The 14,911-nt window shown below is 52.4% G+C and overlaps 1 protein-coding gene across 16 annotated transcripts in view; it reads right to left on the bottom strand.

Annotated features, from left to right (window-relative positions):
* The window catches only part of Sirpa (signal-regulatory protein alpha), a 38,293-nt gene extending 23,844 nt beyond the window's left edge, over window positions 1-14,449 (bottom strand). For 4 of the 16 annotated variants that reach the window (XM_087649564.1, XM_087649571.1, XM_087649605.1 and 1 more), the window contains exons 1-2: window positions 14,234-14,449; window positions 13,615-13,705 (exon numbers count right to left, since the gene is read on the bottom strand). In XM_087649564.1, coding sequence (XP_087505690.1) covers window positions 13,615-13,696 — 82 coding nt within the window. In that variant the 5' untranslated portion in view covers window positions 13,697-13,705; window positions 14,234-14,449. 16 annotated transcript variants of the gene reach the window in all.
* Window positions 14,450-14,911: the final 462 nt, after the last annotated feature.

Raw genomic sequence — 14,911 nt, 5'->3', positions numbered from 1 at the left:
TAAGTAGATCCACTATGAACTGTTTCTTGCCTTCTGCCTGGTATATACTGTGTCCCCGATGGAAATGGGCTCAAGAGGCAAGTGGATCTCTGTGATTTCCAGCCCAGCTAGGAAGACCCTGTCCCCAAACCACATATATGCTGAACATACTGATGAAGTGAGAAAGAACAGGTTTTATTTGCTCTATGGCCCTGACAACACCCCAAGTCTCTTCTTTCCTTCATCCGTTCAGTGGCACTAACATTCGTGGCTACCCAGGAGCTGGTGCGCCGTTATTATTACCCCGTCCTCAACAGCGCACACAACTGTGAGTCAGCAGCTGACGGGGAGCCGTGCTCAGGGGGAACTTGGGAATTGGGCTCCGACAAGTTGGAGCAGGGCTATTCTTGTGCTGCAGACAGAGGCCTGTAATCACACCCCAGGCAGGTGACAATAAAATCTGGGGCTGGGGAGGGTTGGCTCCTCCCCTTAACCCCCTCTTTTTTTTTTTTTTTTTTTTTTTTTTTTTTTTTTTTTTTTAGCTCCTCTGGAGATCTCAACCAACTGCCAGCAGATTTAGGCAGCTTAATTAATTAGCTAGTGTTTCTAAAGCGTTTGAAGAATTTTAAAAGTGTGATGTAAGTGCCAAACATTATTTTAATCTCCATGTGTATTTTCCAACGGGTATTTTTTTTTTTGGTTTTTCTTTTTGTTTGTTTTTTTTCCTTTTATTTTGCTTGCTATTCTTTTGCTCTGCAGGTTCAATTCTGTGAATCAAACTTGTTAAAATGACTGCTGTGGGCCAAGCCCAGGGTCATCTCACTGACATGGCCAATGGAACCATTCCCTGCTCTTTTGGCCTCCTGGCAGAGCGCACAGCCTTTCTAGGGCCTAAACCAGACAGCATCCCTGTAGGTGTCACTGCTGATCGTGGTGATGGGGAACAATTCTCAGGGTGGACCAGTATGGAGTGCTAGTCACTTCCTCAAGGACCCAATCACAGATACCGGTAGTCTCCTCCATAAGACCTTGAAAATGTGAGGAAACAACCCAAAAGGCAAAAGAGAGGGGTGAGGAAGTGGAAGACCGCTTAGCCCACAGGCGAATTATAAAAATAACCGCTGTGATGATAAGAACACTTTTCATGGCACAATTAAAATAGCATGGCGGCTATATACAAACAAAAAGAAAACCTATGGCAAAGTATTTAAAAGAAACAAAGTCTGAACACTAAACGATCATATCAGGGCTAGAGATGGCTCAGAGGTTGAGCAGGTACAGGTCTTCCAGAGGACCTGGTTTGGTTCCCAGCACCCACGCAGAGGCTAATAATCACCTATAACTCTAGGGGGATCCGATGCCTCCTTGGAACCTGCACTCGCATACACATACCCTTACCTCACATGCGCATAATTTAAAATCAAACCTTTTTTAAAAGGCCTCACGTGGTGCTATCAAGGATGACTGCACGCAATGCTTTTGTTTTAGTTAAAATAGCTGAATAGAACAACATAAAATCACAAATCACGCCTTCCGACAGCTACGGGACGTGCAAGCATTCACTCAGGCATACCGGAGCACCGGGAACCTCGGGGTGCCACAGCCACCGAACGAGACCATCCGACCCTACTATGAAGCCGTCTGCGGGCTAAATGCACAGCCCTGTAAGACTGTACAGAATCATAACAAAACTATGCTGACCATCAGGGTTAACAAGTGACATTTGGTTTGATCCTAAACCTTGATGTTCAGGGCGGGGGGTGGGGGGCTGGTTATTAAAAACTTGAGGCTCCTCGTGAGTGGCGATTTCCACGGTGGTCACTTTCGATTTGTACTGCCTATCTATAGCCCCTATAGGCTAAGAAGACAGCCTGACTGTGGCCCTGTAAGGAGTAACGGTTTACGAACAAACCCCAAGTATATCACGGTCTCAGACTATGGATCTAAAACCTCATGAAGCTGCCTTTTCTTCTTTAATGTCTACCTTGGATACATTTCAGGTTTTCTAGGTTGGGTGATCGTTGAGGATCACACACAGCTGTGTGAGGGCCCAACTCTGTGAGAGAGGGCTTGCCTAGCAGGTGTGAGGCCCAGCTCTGGTGCCACGATTCCGAAAGAATACACACAGCGTCTCCTTATGTTTAAAGAAAACTATGCACGTAACATGCATGTTTCGTACATGTCCACTTCTTGAACAAACTTCTCTTAGACGGTTCTGCCCATTATTACTGTGACTGCAGCTCCTGACTCAGTACGTATCCGCCGGTGCACTGAGCAGCCACATGTCTAGGGGAAGAGGACCGGATCCGTAAGATCCGCACTGCTGTGTGCTAGGGCTCCACGCGGTGCCAGAGTGAGGCGGGGTGGGCTGGAAGGGTTGCTTATCACTTTCTGGTAAGTACTACATCGAACAGATCAGCCTCTCTTTTTGTAATAGGGTGGGGGGAAAGAAGCAAATAGCGAGGACATGGGTGTGTTTCTAGGGAGGGTAACTGCCCTGTGTGCTTGTTGCTGTGGAAGGCAGTGGTGAATCATGGGATCCCCATGGACCGAAGGCTACGTGGCTGTGTGTCTGGCACACGAGTTAGGAAGTCAGACTGTGAAGGAGTCACATGACTGCACTTAGCAGCAACTTGGATCCGAAGGATAAAACAACTCCTGCCAACCACTCTGAGGACATCTTCTGTCCCACCTCACTCCCAGGGACCCCTGTCCTGTCACCTGGTGTCCCTTTTTTCTTCTACTGGCCCAAGTGTCCAAGGCTTAACCAGTGTGCTAAATGCTACCAACCTATGCAGTAAGGTGGGACTGAGACCTGATGAGCAGGTTTAGAAAACGTATTTCATGTTTAAAATCAGCAATATTCCGGTGAGGCCTTGAAGATGAAGAAAAATGATAAGACATGGAAGAAAAATGGACTGTGCTCTTTCTAATGAGAAAACTAACTCAACTCAGGAGTGAAGCCAAGGAAGAAGGCAGGGCCTGGCGACCTGGGATATGAACTCTCCCGAAGCTTCATCCCTAGAAGAAACTATAGCAACAGCCCAGAGCCCCACATCCCAAGAACCCCAGCAGTCCTAACCCTCACACAGCAGCAGGCCACCCCTCCCTCAGGTCACTATTGTCCCCTGTGCTTCGTCCCTTGCTCTCCAGCACACTGCGGCTGGTCACCGTCACCGTCAACTTCACTAGACTTAGAATCAACTGCAAGAGTTGGAAGGCAGACCTCCAGGTGTGCGCATGCGGACACTTCCAGGCAGGAATCACCCAGGAGCAAGCCCAACCCTGGATGCGGGCGCCACTACCCCATGGGCTAGGAACTCCAAAGGAAAAGGGGGGTGGGCAGAACCAGTCAAGAGCCAGCATTCCTTTGCTTTCTGTCTATCCATGGCACGTCCTCAGTCATACATACCCATGATGCTCTGACAAGTGCACAGGGCCGAGTGAGTGACCATGGACCTATTCCCTGAAACCACGAGCTAAAACCATTTCTCCTCCTTCTGTGCTGCTCTCAGATATTCTGCAATGCAGACTTAATCAACATATGTTTCAGTAGTGCTGTTGCCTGTACCTTCTGGTGTGACTCGGTAGCTGGGTAGAAAAGCTCGTGGTGCCATGAAATACCAAGGGTTTCATTGTACTTGTACAATGAAATACGAAGAAGGGTTGGGGGGTGTGGTAGAGTGCTTCACAGCCTGCTTAAAGCACTGTTGCTGTGCAGTGTCCAGCAGCACACACACACACACACACACACACACACACACACGCATACACACACCACACAGAAACAAGACACGAACACACACAGGATAAGTGTACATAAAAGAGTACATATATACACTGAGGGCAGATACATGCGTATATACATAAGTGTGCAGAGCACAAACATCCACACATTTACTGGGTAGGTACATAGGGCTCTGGGTAGGAACGCAGCAGGTGCCCACATGTAAAACTTGATGTATGTGTGCGGAGACATATTGGAGGACGCCACAGTGTGTGGCGAGCAGAATGGGAGCAGGCAGTGAGCAAATAGTGCACGGTGACATGAACCACAGGAAGAGATTGTCTGAACGGCAGGTAGTCTGAGGAGGGATGTCTGGGGGGTGAAAGGGTGTGAACAGTGGGAGGGTGACCGCAGAGAGCACGTGTGTATCGTGTGTGTACAGGCGTGTGTGCGCACGTGTATGTGCGGTGTGTACTGGTGGACACGTGTGCAGGAAAAGGTGTGTGTGTACTGCACATGCGCAGGGAGGCACCCAGGGATAGCTGTTTATGAACATGCTATGTGCCCGTATGCTCATGTTTACCGGTGGAGCAAGTTGGGATCATGCCTAGCTCGGAGGAAACTGTGAAATGAGATTCTTCACAGAGTGGAATTGGAAGAAAACAGGAGGGGGCATTAGCAACTTCCAGTGGGCAAAGTCTGCACAGTGCTCAGCCTAGGCTCCTGCCCTGGGGAAGGAGGTACTGAGAGTACTTGTGCTCTGTGGCCAGCAGAGACAGAAGGTTCCTGGTGTTGGATTCTAGAGGGGGCTGCCCCAGCTTACAGTTGCGTGGACTCCAAAGTTGGGAGCCTAGGGCTCTGACAGCTGTGGCTGCTCAGTGGTTTCCCTCCCAGTGATTTATCTCCTCCCGCTTACAAAGCTTCCTCTACTGGCAGGGTCTGTCCTAGATGCCACCGGAAAAAGAGGAAGGTGGGTCTATCCTTCAATAGCTTACGCTGGGGATATCTGGACACAAGCAATGACTATATATTAGTAATAAATGTCATGAAAGGCTGGTGGGGAGGAGGATATTGGAAAGGGGCTGAATCCAGGAAAACCTCCTAAAGGTGGCAGCCTCTGAGCCAGGTCGATAGGGGAGGGGAGGTAAAAGCAGGCCTTCCAGGAGAAGCCACATGAGTAAAGACGGGGAGGTGAGGCAAGGGCCTTGCCATCTGGGAGTAGAGCAAAGTCTTTGGGACCCCAGCTATCTGGGACAGAGTTGGCCTGGAGCTGGGCCAACCCAGAATTCTGGAGGATGGCTTCCGGTACACAACTAGGGGGCAGACTTTCTGCTGACACCACTGGACAGATGGTGCAGACCCACCCTAAAGCATCAGAGTCAGAGACAGGAGGCCTGGTCAACAGGAAGGGCTTCCAATTTATCTCCACCACAGGCATCTCTGAGGACTGGGCACTGGGCCACATCCCTGGTGGCCTCTTTCAGAGGCAGCAAACTCCTAAGATACCCAGACAGTGGCAAGCTCTGGCTTGGGGCTAGAGGCCTGGTATTTGACTTGGCCAAGCAGCTCTCCTCATCTGTAAGCAGGGATCCTGCCCCGTTCCTACTCGAAAACACATGCCTAATGGTGGAGAGTAGAGTGGAGAACCACGTGGCTTCTCATCCCTCCCTCCCTCCCAGGCTGCACACTCCACCCATCAGCTAATCCTGCTGGCTCAAGTCTCAAGCTACAATGGACTCAGCCTTCCTCTCACCCCGCCCAACCCGTGGCCTCCCTGTCTCCACCTCCTCTCTCCACAAATCATGCTCAAGGCAGCCTCAAGACCTGAATCAGGGGCATTCTCCCCTTTGCTCTCTGCTGAAGCCCCCACTACACTGAGACCCAGGACCCCATGTTTCTGCCTTTTTGCAATCAGACCATGAAGCCTCTGTGTATGCCAACTCCCATGTATCCAGGTGTTTAAAGGTGAAGGAGAGAACATATGACTGCGTCCTTCAGCTGGGGGTGGGGTAGAGGGCAACAGAGTCTCTCTGCCTTAACATACATAAAAAACCACAGTGCAGACGGCACACACAGGGTCTGTGGATGAGCAGCAGCTGGGTCAGGCAAAACTTGAAGGTGACAAAGCAAGGCACGTGGCTTGCCCAGTGGCTTGCCCAGTGGCAGGGGTAGGGATACAAGGGACAGAGACTGCAAACACATGTGTACTATGAATGTCCTTTGAACTGTAATGGACTTCTGGGAACCAGAAGTAGCTAGGGAGGTTGGAGTGGAGTGATGTCTCAGCAGCCTAAGAGCCTTCATCCCACTCAGAAGTAAGAAAGGAGGTCAGGAACCCATTGGCCTCCTCACAACTTCCAGTCCTGACTTGCTCTGAAACAAGCACCATGCCACACTGCATACCTTCCCAGGGCAATGGACAGACTAGATGGCCCCACAAGATGACAGCTGCTGTTACCAGTCTTTCCTCCCTACAAGGACATGGAGCCCTCTAGCCAAAGAGCTGGCACAACCCTATGCTGGTGCTTCTCTCAAGACGGGGCCTCCAACTCAGGCTTCTGTGTTCTTGGGCTGCCAAAGAACGTGCATTTCCCTGGCCAGGCTAAAGGCCTCTCTAAAATCGACACGCACGCACACACACACACACACACACACACACACACACACACACACACGCACACACACATGCACACGCACGCACACATGCACCTATTAAACGTCATCTACTGTGGTTACCATGCACTGAGCCAGCACAAGACAGTCTCCGGATGGGATTTCTCCCCAGCTAAGCTGATGTGATTCACTGATTCCTTTCATAGAGCTTTTCCAGCTCGGCTAGTAGTTCCCTTAACCCTTTGCAGCCTCTGCAGGAAAGAAGAGTGAGAATAGCTTCCAGATTGCAGACTGGAAACCAGAGCACAAAGCAGGAAAGTAGACATGTGGCCCTCGGTCAGGCAGGGGTGAGTACACAGTGGGTGCCTGATGCATGGTCTCCTGTGCCAAAGAAGCTGGCCAGGGAGCTGCCGCTGGAGAGACCCGTGGAAGCCTTCGGTTTACCTTCAGAGGGAAAACTAAGGCTCAGTGGAGGGGCATGGGGACCCTTCCTGCCCTTTAGGGCCCCAAAACACACGATGAGGCTATCATATAACAGGGCCATAAAGATACCTAAAGACCACCATAGCCAAACAGATCATGGCAGGCCTCAAATATGGAGTCTCTGCATGGACTCAGCCGGATAGAGCCATCACCACCCAACTCCGGAGTACCACAGGGACAGGGACAAACACTGTGAACAAAAACGTGGGCCAGGCCTCAGGGTGGTTGCGGGGTCTCCTTCAAGTTCTGGGGCTCCTCAGCTGCACCGGCATGAGCTTCCTGGGATTTCAGCATGTTGGAAGCTTCATGCTACGGAAGTCATGGCCTGAGCCCCGGAGGAGGGACTTGGGGGCAGTTGGGGAAACAATCTTTGTCTGCGCAACATCATCTTAAAGCCTTCTCTTTAAAAGGAGGTCTTCCTATCCATGCTATTCCTCTGTTCCACTAACATAGATTAGCCCACTCACTGGAGGCCAGGTCCTGGGCTAAGGTCTCAGGAGGCAGGTGACTGTGTCTACCCTCACACAGCCTGTGTCCTAGCTGGGGGCGTCAGGGTAGAAAGAATGAAGCAGTGAGCATAGGAGGAAACGGCGTGAAAACGACTCGTCACTAGTTGCGTTTGTTTTTGCTTTCTTGTTAGAACATCAGCTCCATGGGAGCCGGGGATGTGCCTACCTTGTTCATGGTTTTACCTCCAGGTACCCGAAGACGTTCAATCTACTGGCGTCTATCAATGTTCAGAACTACTGCACAAATATTTACAATTAAAATGACCCTAACGATAACAGCACAGCAGTCGAGAGTAGACAAACCCTGGCTTCAGTTCTAGCCTTAATTCTCTCTGGCTGAGTGGCTTGGAAAAAAGCCCAGCATGGGTTTCAAGAGCCTCAGTCTCCTCGTCTATAAAATGGGTAAAATGTATGCTTGTTTTGGCTCTCTGTGAGGGTCAGATGACAGTCCAAAGGAAGACTTGCAATCTATGCATCCAGGAGGAATGGCTGTGCCCAGTATCCACTGTGCAAGTCTCCTCGTGCCAGCTCCTTTCACCCGGTTACACTGAGAAACAAGAACGCAGAAGGCCATTCAGTAGGAAGGCTTGGGTCATTGTATCAGCCCTTCTCATTCTGCATATGTCTGAAGTTTCCAAAAGTGGAAGACTGTGGAAAGACAACGTGTGCTCTGTGCCAAGGACAGGTACAAAGGGCATTCGCTGCCACCTCATGCCTCCATTTCTAGAAGACATTGATGGTTGGCTTAGAGACCGGGCCAATGGCTCTATAGTCTGGTATGGCCATTACCTATCCTAGCCATGTCTCCCAGCTGTTCACGCCAGCATCCAATCTCCCCACTCCACCCTGGCACTGCACACCCCCAGCTGCTGATCTGATCTGCAGCTTTGGAGACCCAAATGGATGGGCCAGGGAATCCTGCTGGCACAGAAGACCATGCTGCACGTCCCCCACGTCTGCCTCTGCTGTGCCACATCTTCCTGGACCAAAAGCTTGGCAAGCCACTCAGCAGGGAAGACCCATCCTGCCAGGGTTCCAGGAAGCCCGAGTGAACAGTTAAACAGCATCAGCCAGCGTAACAGGCCCTCTCCAGCGTGTGGATGGAAGCACATTGTAGAAACATCCGCTGCCCTCATCTCCTGGAGGATACACGGATCGATAAAAAAAAAATAAGAGATGTCCCATGAGAGCAAGGTGCCAAAAGCCCTGGTCTTCAGCCTCCCTGCTTGTCAAGCAAATCAAGGAGACATCTAAAGCACAGGCTTTGAAGCTCAGGTTGATTGATCTGGGTGGCCATCCGATGCAGACACCTTGCTGAGCCATCATCCCCTCACTGGTCAAGGGGGTTAGATGATCAATCATCAATGGTGCATACTCCAGGTAGCTCTGAGACCCACTAGGATCACACACAGTAGCTCGGAGGCCAGGATTGTGATGATTATTTTTAGCACTTTCTCACAGAGCTCAGGATCCTGTCAGAACTCTGGCTTTCACAGTAAAGATATCCAGCTCCGTTTTAAAAGTGTCCGGCAAGTATCATAGGAGACCTGGCATCTCCCTCCATGGCCTGGCCCGACCTGACTTTGGATCTGGAGACCTGTGCTAGGCCCTCTATCCTTCCAGCTTTCCAGGGCTGTGAAGCCACAATTCCAGACGTGTGAGTCCAGAGGGAGACACCTAGAGTCAGGTTGGGTCCACAGCTCATTGGCACTAACAAGGCAATTAGATCGCAGAGCTGGTTTCCTCACAACCTGTCCATCCCCCAGGGGTAAGCTTCAGGGGGAAAAGAGCTCTCTGAGTCACACTGACATTTAGCTACTCATGGTCCTCGTTTTCTGAGTGCCCACTATGTGTAGGAGCATGCTAGGTTTGGTTGCTTTGCAAAAGTCCGTTCCAGTCCGAGATATGAGCAAGTCAAACAATATAAAACAATGTCAGCATGACAGCTAACAGGTACCAGGATGAGCAAGTCACAAAGCATAAGGCAGTGATTGCAAGATAGCTTACAGATACCAGGCATGCTCCAAACATCACCTCAATTTGCATTAATTGACTTACTCCTTGAGAAAGAGCTGTTAATGACATCTCTGGTTTATAGGTGAGGAAAAAGGAGACCCAGGGAAGTTCAGCAAATTGTTCAAGTAGGTGGCAGAACCAGACCTGCCTCCCAGGGGGTCCTGGCACTGTTGTGTGTACACGGTGAGGCTAATAGTCAGTGAGGCTGCAGAAGCAGATGCGAGAGTTAAACACGCAGTGCACACAGTCACAAAACAAAGGAGGAGTAATAAGTAGCCTCAGAGAGGAACAGATAAAATCATGGGAGCGGGTCGGAGGAATTAGCTCCCCTGAGCAGGAGACAAGTAAAGGGAACCTGGAAGGATGAGGAGTCAGACAAAGGGAGGTAAGAAAGTACAGGAAAGGTCATCTTGGCAGAACAGCAGGAGCAAAAGTAGAGAGATAAGAGGCTAGCTGGGGGCGTGGATTTGCCCAAGAGCCAAACTGGGTTAGCTTGCATATTAACAGATATTGTATAAATCAAATACCCTTGTTCATAACACACTGGAGCGGCTTGGGGGTCTCCCACATAGGATTCCCCTGGGCTTCAGTGTGCAATGAGGAGGCCCTGTTACCTCACAGCACATGAACATGTATGCCTATTGGGAAACATGTAACTGAGGCCTGACAGAACACCCAGGCCCTGCTGTTCTGTTCTTTTCTTCCCTTTCCTTCTTTCCTTCCTTCCTTCTCCCCCTCCTTCTTTCCTTCTTCCCCTCTTTCCTTCCTTCCTTCCTTCCTTCCTCCCTTCCTTCCTTCCTTCCTTCCTTCCTTCTTCCCCTCCTTCCTTCCTTCCTTCTTCCCTCCCTCCCTTCCTTCCTTCCTTCCTCCTTTACCTTCCTTTCTTTCTTTTAAAGAAAACTTGGTCCAAGGCATCACCAGTTTTGAGCTGGGGAGTGACATGGTGACATAGTCAGAGCTGAGTCCACAGCCAGGAACCTGAACATAGTTAAGGAAGGTCCTCTTCCCTCAGCCCATGATGACAAATAAGAAATAACCTGTCACACACTGTCACACGCAGGCTCTGCAAGTGGCGAGGTGGTGTGTGTGGGATCCACTCAGCACTTTTAGACTCCCTTCCTTTCGCCCACTGTTCTCCATCTGTTGCAAAGGGCAAGATTCGGGGAGGAACGTTCCAGTGTTAGGGAATCCAGAGCTCCCCAGCCCAGATGGGGCCTCTTGTTCAAACCACATCACTCCCCAAGAAGCCAAGAGGCTACCAGTTCCACACTCAGTGGACTTCAGGGAGACCTGACCAAAAGCTTTTGCTGACAAGAACCTTCCTGTAACTCTTCAGCCTCAGGTGGCTCTTCTCACCCCAACCAATGTGGGCTGCAGACTCCTAAGTCACTCATTCCTCTCACCAGACGCTGGATCCCGAATTCTGGCTCCTTTACTGCTTACTCCTGGGACAAGCTTTGGACTCAGTTTTCCTCATCTGAACCTCACAAGTAGGAGCTGAACGGCACACGGTTGGTAAGTGAGACTGTGTGGACAAAGCCCTGGGCCTGGAATGCAGCTAGCTACTCAGTATACACGGGTTCGTCTCCCTTTCTCAACACACAGTCAAGACTTCTAAAAATCAGCTCGAGTGTGGGGGGGCAGGAATAATTAATGGGCACCAAGCACCCAGAGAACACTGAGCTTTCAGTGAGCCTTCCAAAAGCCTCTGGACTTTAGACATAGCAGATAACCCCATCCCACCCCCTTTCCTACGAAAGAGGAAGTGAGATCAGCTATACTGCTTAGGAAAACACAGAGGCGTAACCAGCATGCTGCTGTCTACCCAAGGGCCACAAGGCTTGCTGGAGGGGCTCACTGTTCATCTACGCTGGAACCTCAACTCCCCTCAGATACACCCTACTAGAGCAAAGAAGTCCATCCTAGGGCTCAGGCCCAGCCAGGGCTGGGAAAGCATCCTGTGGCTGAGTGTGAGGCCTGCCGCCATCTCGGTCGTTCGTCCGTTGGTTCAGAATAGCAGGGTCAGCCCCTACACAGGCTGCAAGAACCCACGGTGGTGACTTCACCAGAATCTTTTTAGAATTTTCCTTTGGCATCATTTGTCGAGTGCAATCTTTAGAAACTTCCTCTCCTGCCTCCCGGAGGCAATAATTCACATGACCAGTTCCCTTCACCCAAGCAGTGATCTTGTGAAGCCCAGCAATCACATGACACCTCCCAGGATGACAGTTCTGCCAGAGACAGCACTCATTCAATCCAAAGCTGTCTTTTCTAAGCTGATATTTGGGTTTCTTGCTCAAACAAATCCATTTTCCTAGAAAACTGGACATCTGCCTTCTATCTGTCTGTCTTTCTGTCCTACCTACAACTGCCTTCTACCTCTCTGTCCTTCTGTCCTACCTGCAACTGCCTTCTACCTGTCTCTCCTTCTGTCCTACCTACAGCTGCCTTCCACCTGTCTGTCCTTCTCTCCTCCTCTTCTGCTTTGCTGTAAATTCCCTAGCCTGGACAAGGGAGGATGAGTCCAGTAGGAGCTAAAGTACTTCCTGTGGCAAAGATGTGAATTTGATGCTGAGCCCCAGGGGACTATGTGTGGGTTGCTGGGAGGCTGGTGCTCCGAGGCCATGCACCATCTCTTCCTCACAGAGAATCTCATTCTCACCTCCCAAGACTGACTTACTATGAAGTTAATCTATGCCCTTCCACTGCTCCTACTTTTTCAGGTTATTGATGCTGAATGGATTGGAACAGAAGGTCCAATCTTTATCATTTATAGACTGTTTTGATAGGTGAGGGTAGGGAAGGGGGTAGATATGGCTCTTAAGAAAGGTGTTATCATTCCCCCGCTCCCCCCAACCCCAACCCCCCACCGCAACCCCATGCCCAGGAAGGGCAGACTGCTAGTTTGAACACTTGTTAACTATTCATTTGCCATAGGGCCCTAGTCAGAAAAAGATGCAGAACAAACATTTAGATATTAACCTGGACGCAGCTTTCTGCACTTCGGAGAGATGCCCGTAGATTCCTAAGCCCTGGAACATGACAGGGTTGGGCTAGAACTTTGGTAAGGCAGGAGGAAGCAGACCAGATCTCAGGAGAGAGGTGAAATCCATCGTTTGGCCCTGAAAGGACCCAAGGGTAACTGAAAACTGTGAATGGGGTGGGAGCACTTGGTGGGGAGCACCTGGTGGGTGCCTGGGTTTTTGGGGGTACTGTGACCCAGAGAGAGCTCCTGGACACCCCACTTTTTCCCACCCTGCTGTTCTCTCTTCCCTAAAGCTGACTCTCTTCCCTAAAGCTGACTCTCTTCCTCCTTCTACATTGCCATCAGGTGCCAAGCTCCAGGCAAATGTGGGTGAGGAGGGGATGCTGAGACCGTATTTACCTCCCGGAAAAAGGAAGGGTGTACAGAGACCCTTATGTCCATAGCACCAATCCAAGAAGACACTAAATAAGGCTCCCTCTCTCCTCCCCTGTACAGCTTTAGCCTCCATATCCTTCCAGACCAGACCCAGGATTTTTGCAAAACCCCTTTAAGATGCAGGACTCCTGAATGGTGACCTCACTCCTTGGCCAACCGGCCTTCAGAGCCCTCCTGCTGGAGACAGCCAGGTGTTTGATGTAGGCCAACAAAGAAGACAAGCTCAGAGCCACAGGTACATGCTGGAACTGCAGGGAGCTACTGGAAGCTTGCCTAAGGAAGGCAGGGGGGTAGCGGGGAGGAGACCATCCAGGGAGGGCTGTGCCCACCACAGGTAAATCCAACGTGTCTCCCAAGGGTCTGTGGCTTATTCAGGCCTCCCTTCCTGTCTCCACCTCCACTAACCCTAACCCTGCTTTCTCTGGTACTAGAGCGAAAGCTCACTCTTCCCCATCCCAACAGCCCAGCAGTGCGAGAGCGAGGACCTCTGCCCCGACCTCTCTCCAATCAAGTCTAGCAAGGCAGCGTATGGGGAAGCCAGGCGCCCTACTGCCTAAAGCAACTGCCAGCTTGCTTCCCCATTCAGGTTGGGCAAGGGGTATGGTAAACCAACTCATTCCTATACCCCGCAGCCCAGCGCAGGGCTACCCAGTCACAGTCCACAAGGCAGATCCGGATAAGAAGAGTTCTATCCCGGCTTCTAGCCTAGGCTATGTGACCTTGGGCAAGTGGCTGACCCTCTCTGGGCCTCAATTCTGCATCTGTAACCCCCGTTACAGGGATCTGTCGACATTAGCTGAGCGGCAGTGTGCGGAGCCTGAGCCCGCAGCTTGGGGAGGGTGGCAGTGGGAGCTGAGGGTGCTTACCTGCACAGAAACAGGACGCGGAGAGCAGCAGGCAGAACAGCAGCGGCCCTAGGCGGCCAGGGGCCGGGCCGGCGGGCTCCATGGGCCGCGGCTGCAGAGCAAGGAGGGAGATCGGCGGTGAGCGCGCTCGGCAGGCGGGCGGGCGGCGCGGGCGAACGACTAAGGCCCCTCCCCCTCCGCTGCCCCCCAGCGCCACCGCCCGGCGGGGTGATCTGACCCCCTCCCACAATGAGACGCCGCCGAGCGGGGAGACTCCGGGAGCGTGACGCCGGGCCAGGCCGGCGGGAAAGGGGAGCGGACCCGAGGGAGCCAGGCGCAGAGCCAGAGGCACGGGGGCGGGGGAGCGGATAGCGAGGGAGAAGGAAAGAGGGGGAGAGGAAGAGGGAGAGGGAGCGGGGACAGAGCACGGAGAGCGAGCGCGAGCGGGGACAGCTCGCAGAGCGAGTGCGGGCTGCGCGGAGCCGTCGCGAGGCCAGCGCGAGGGCGGCCCGGCCGAGCGCCCCCGCCTCGCGCCCGCACCTTCCCGCCCGCGCCCTAGTGCGCCCCGCGAGCTGCGCCGCCCGCCTCGGCTCTGCGCGAGCCCGCTCTGCCCGTGCGGGTCCCCGCCAGCCGCTCGGACCTGCGCCGCCGCGCGCAGGGCTGCCAGGCGGTGGAAGCACCGCTCCCTCTGCCCAGAGGCTGGCCGCGCACCACTTTGCGCAAACTTGTTTTTCTGAGGTCGGAGCGGCAGGCTGGCTACTTGGTCCTCTTAAGGTGGACTGGGAAAGTGGCGGCCGATCGCCCCTGTTCTCCGCCTCTCACCGGGTCAGTTCTAGTCTCCAGTGGGCAAGAGGCTGCCGGCGGCAGGCGCGCTGGCAAGGGTGGAGAGTGGAGGGGGCGGGGAGGTTTGCCTTCTGCCCCTCCCCAAGAGGCCCTGACCGTGTGTCCCAAAGCCGAAGGTCGGCCTCCGCGTGGGCATGGGTTCTAGGGGCCCAAATCTTTCCTAGCTGGCCCCGAGGTAAAGCAAAACCAGGAAGTAAATGCAGGGGGAAGGGGAGAGGAAGGAGAGAGTGATGGTACAAAAATAGCGTGTGTGTAGGAAGGACTTCAGTGCCTCTTGGTAAAGGCGCGCTGGGGGAGAAGAGCAGCAAGAATGCTGTGGCAGGGAAAGGAGTAGGGCTGGACCCTAGGGAGGAGTCTGACCTGAGGCCTTCTATCAGGGAGAGTAGATTGAGAGTGGAGAGGGCCCAGGCAGCACTGGGCTGGGAGAGGCCTGGGCTGCAAATAGTGACCCCAGTGAGGAAGATGAGAGATGTTA

Source organism: Rattus norvegicus, chromosome 3, assembly GCF_021556685.1.
Source record: "Rattus norvegicus strain SHRSP/BbbUtx chromosome 3, alternate assembly SHRSP_T2T, whole genome shotgun sequence".
Lineage (NCBI taxonomy): Eukaryota > Metazoa > Chordata > Mammalia > Rodentia > Muridae > Rattus > Rattus norvegicus.
This window is presented reverse-complemented; position numbering and strand designations above follow the sequence as displayed.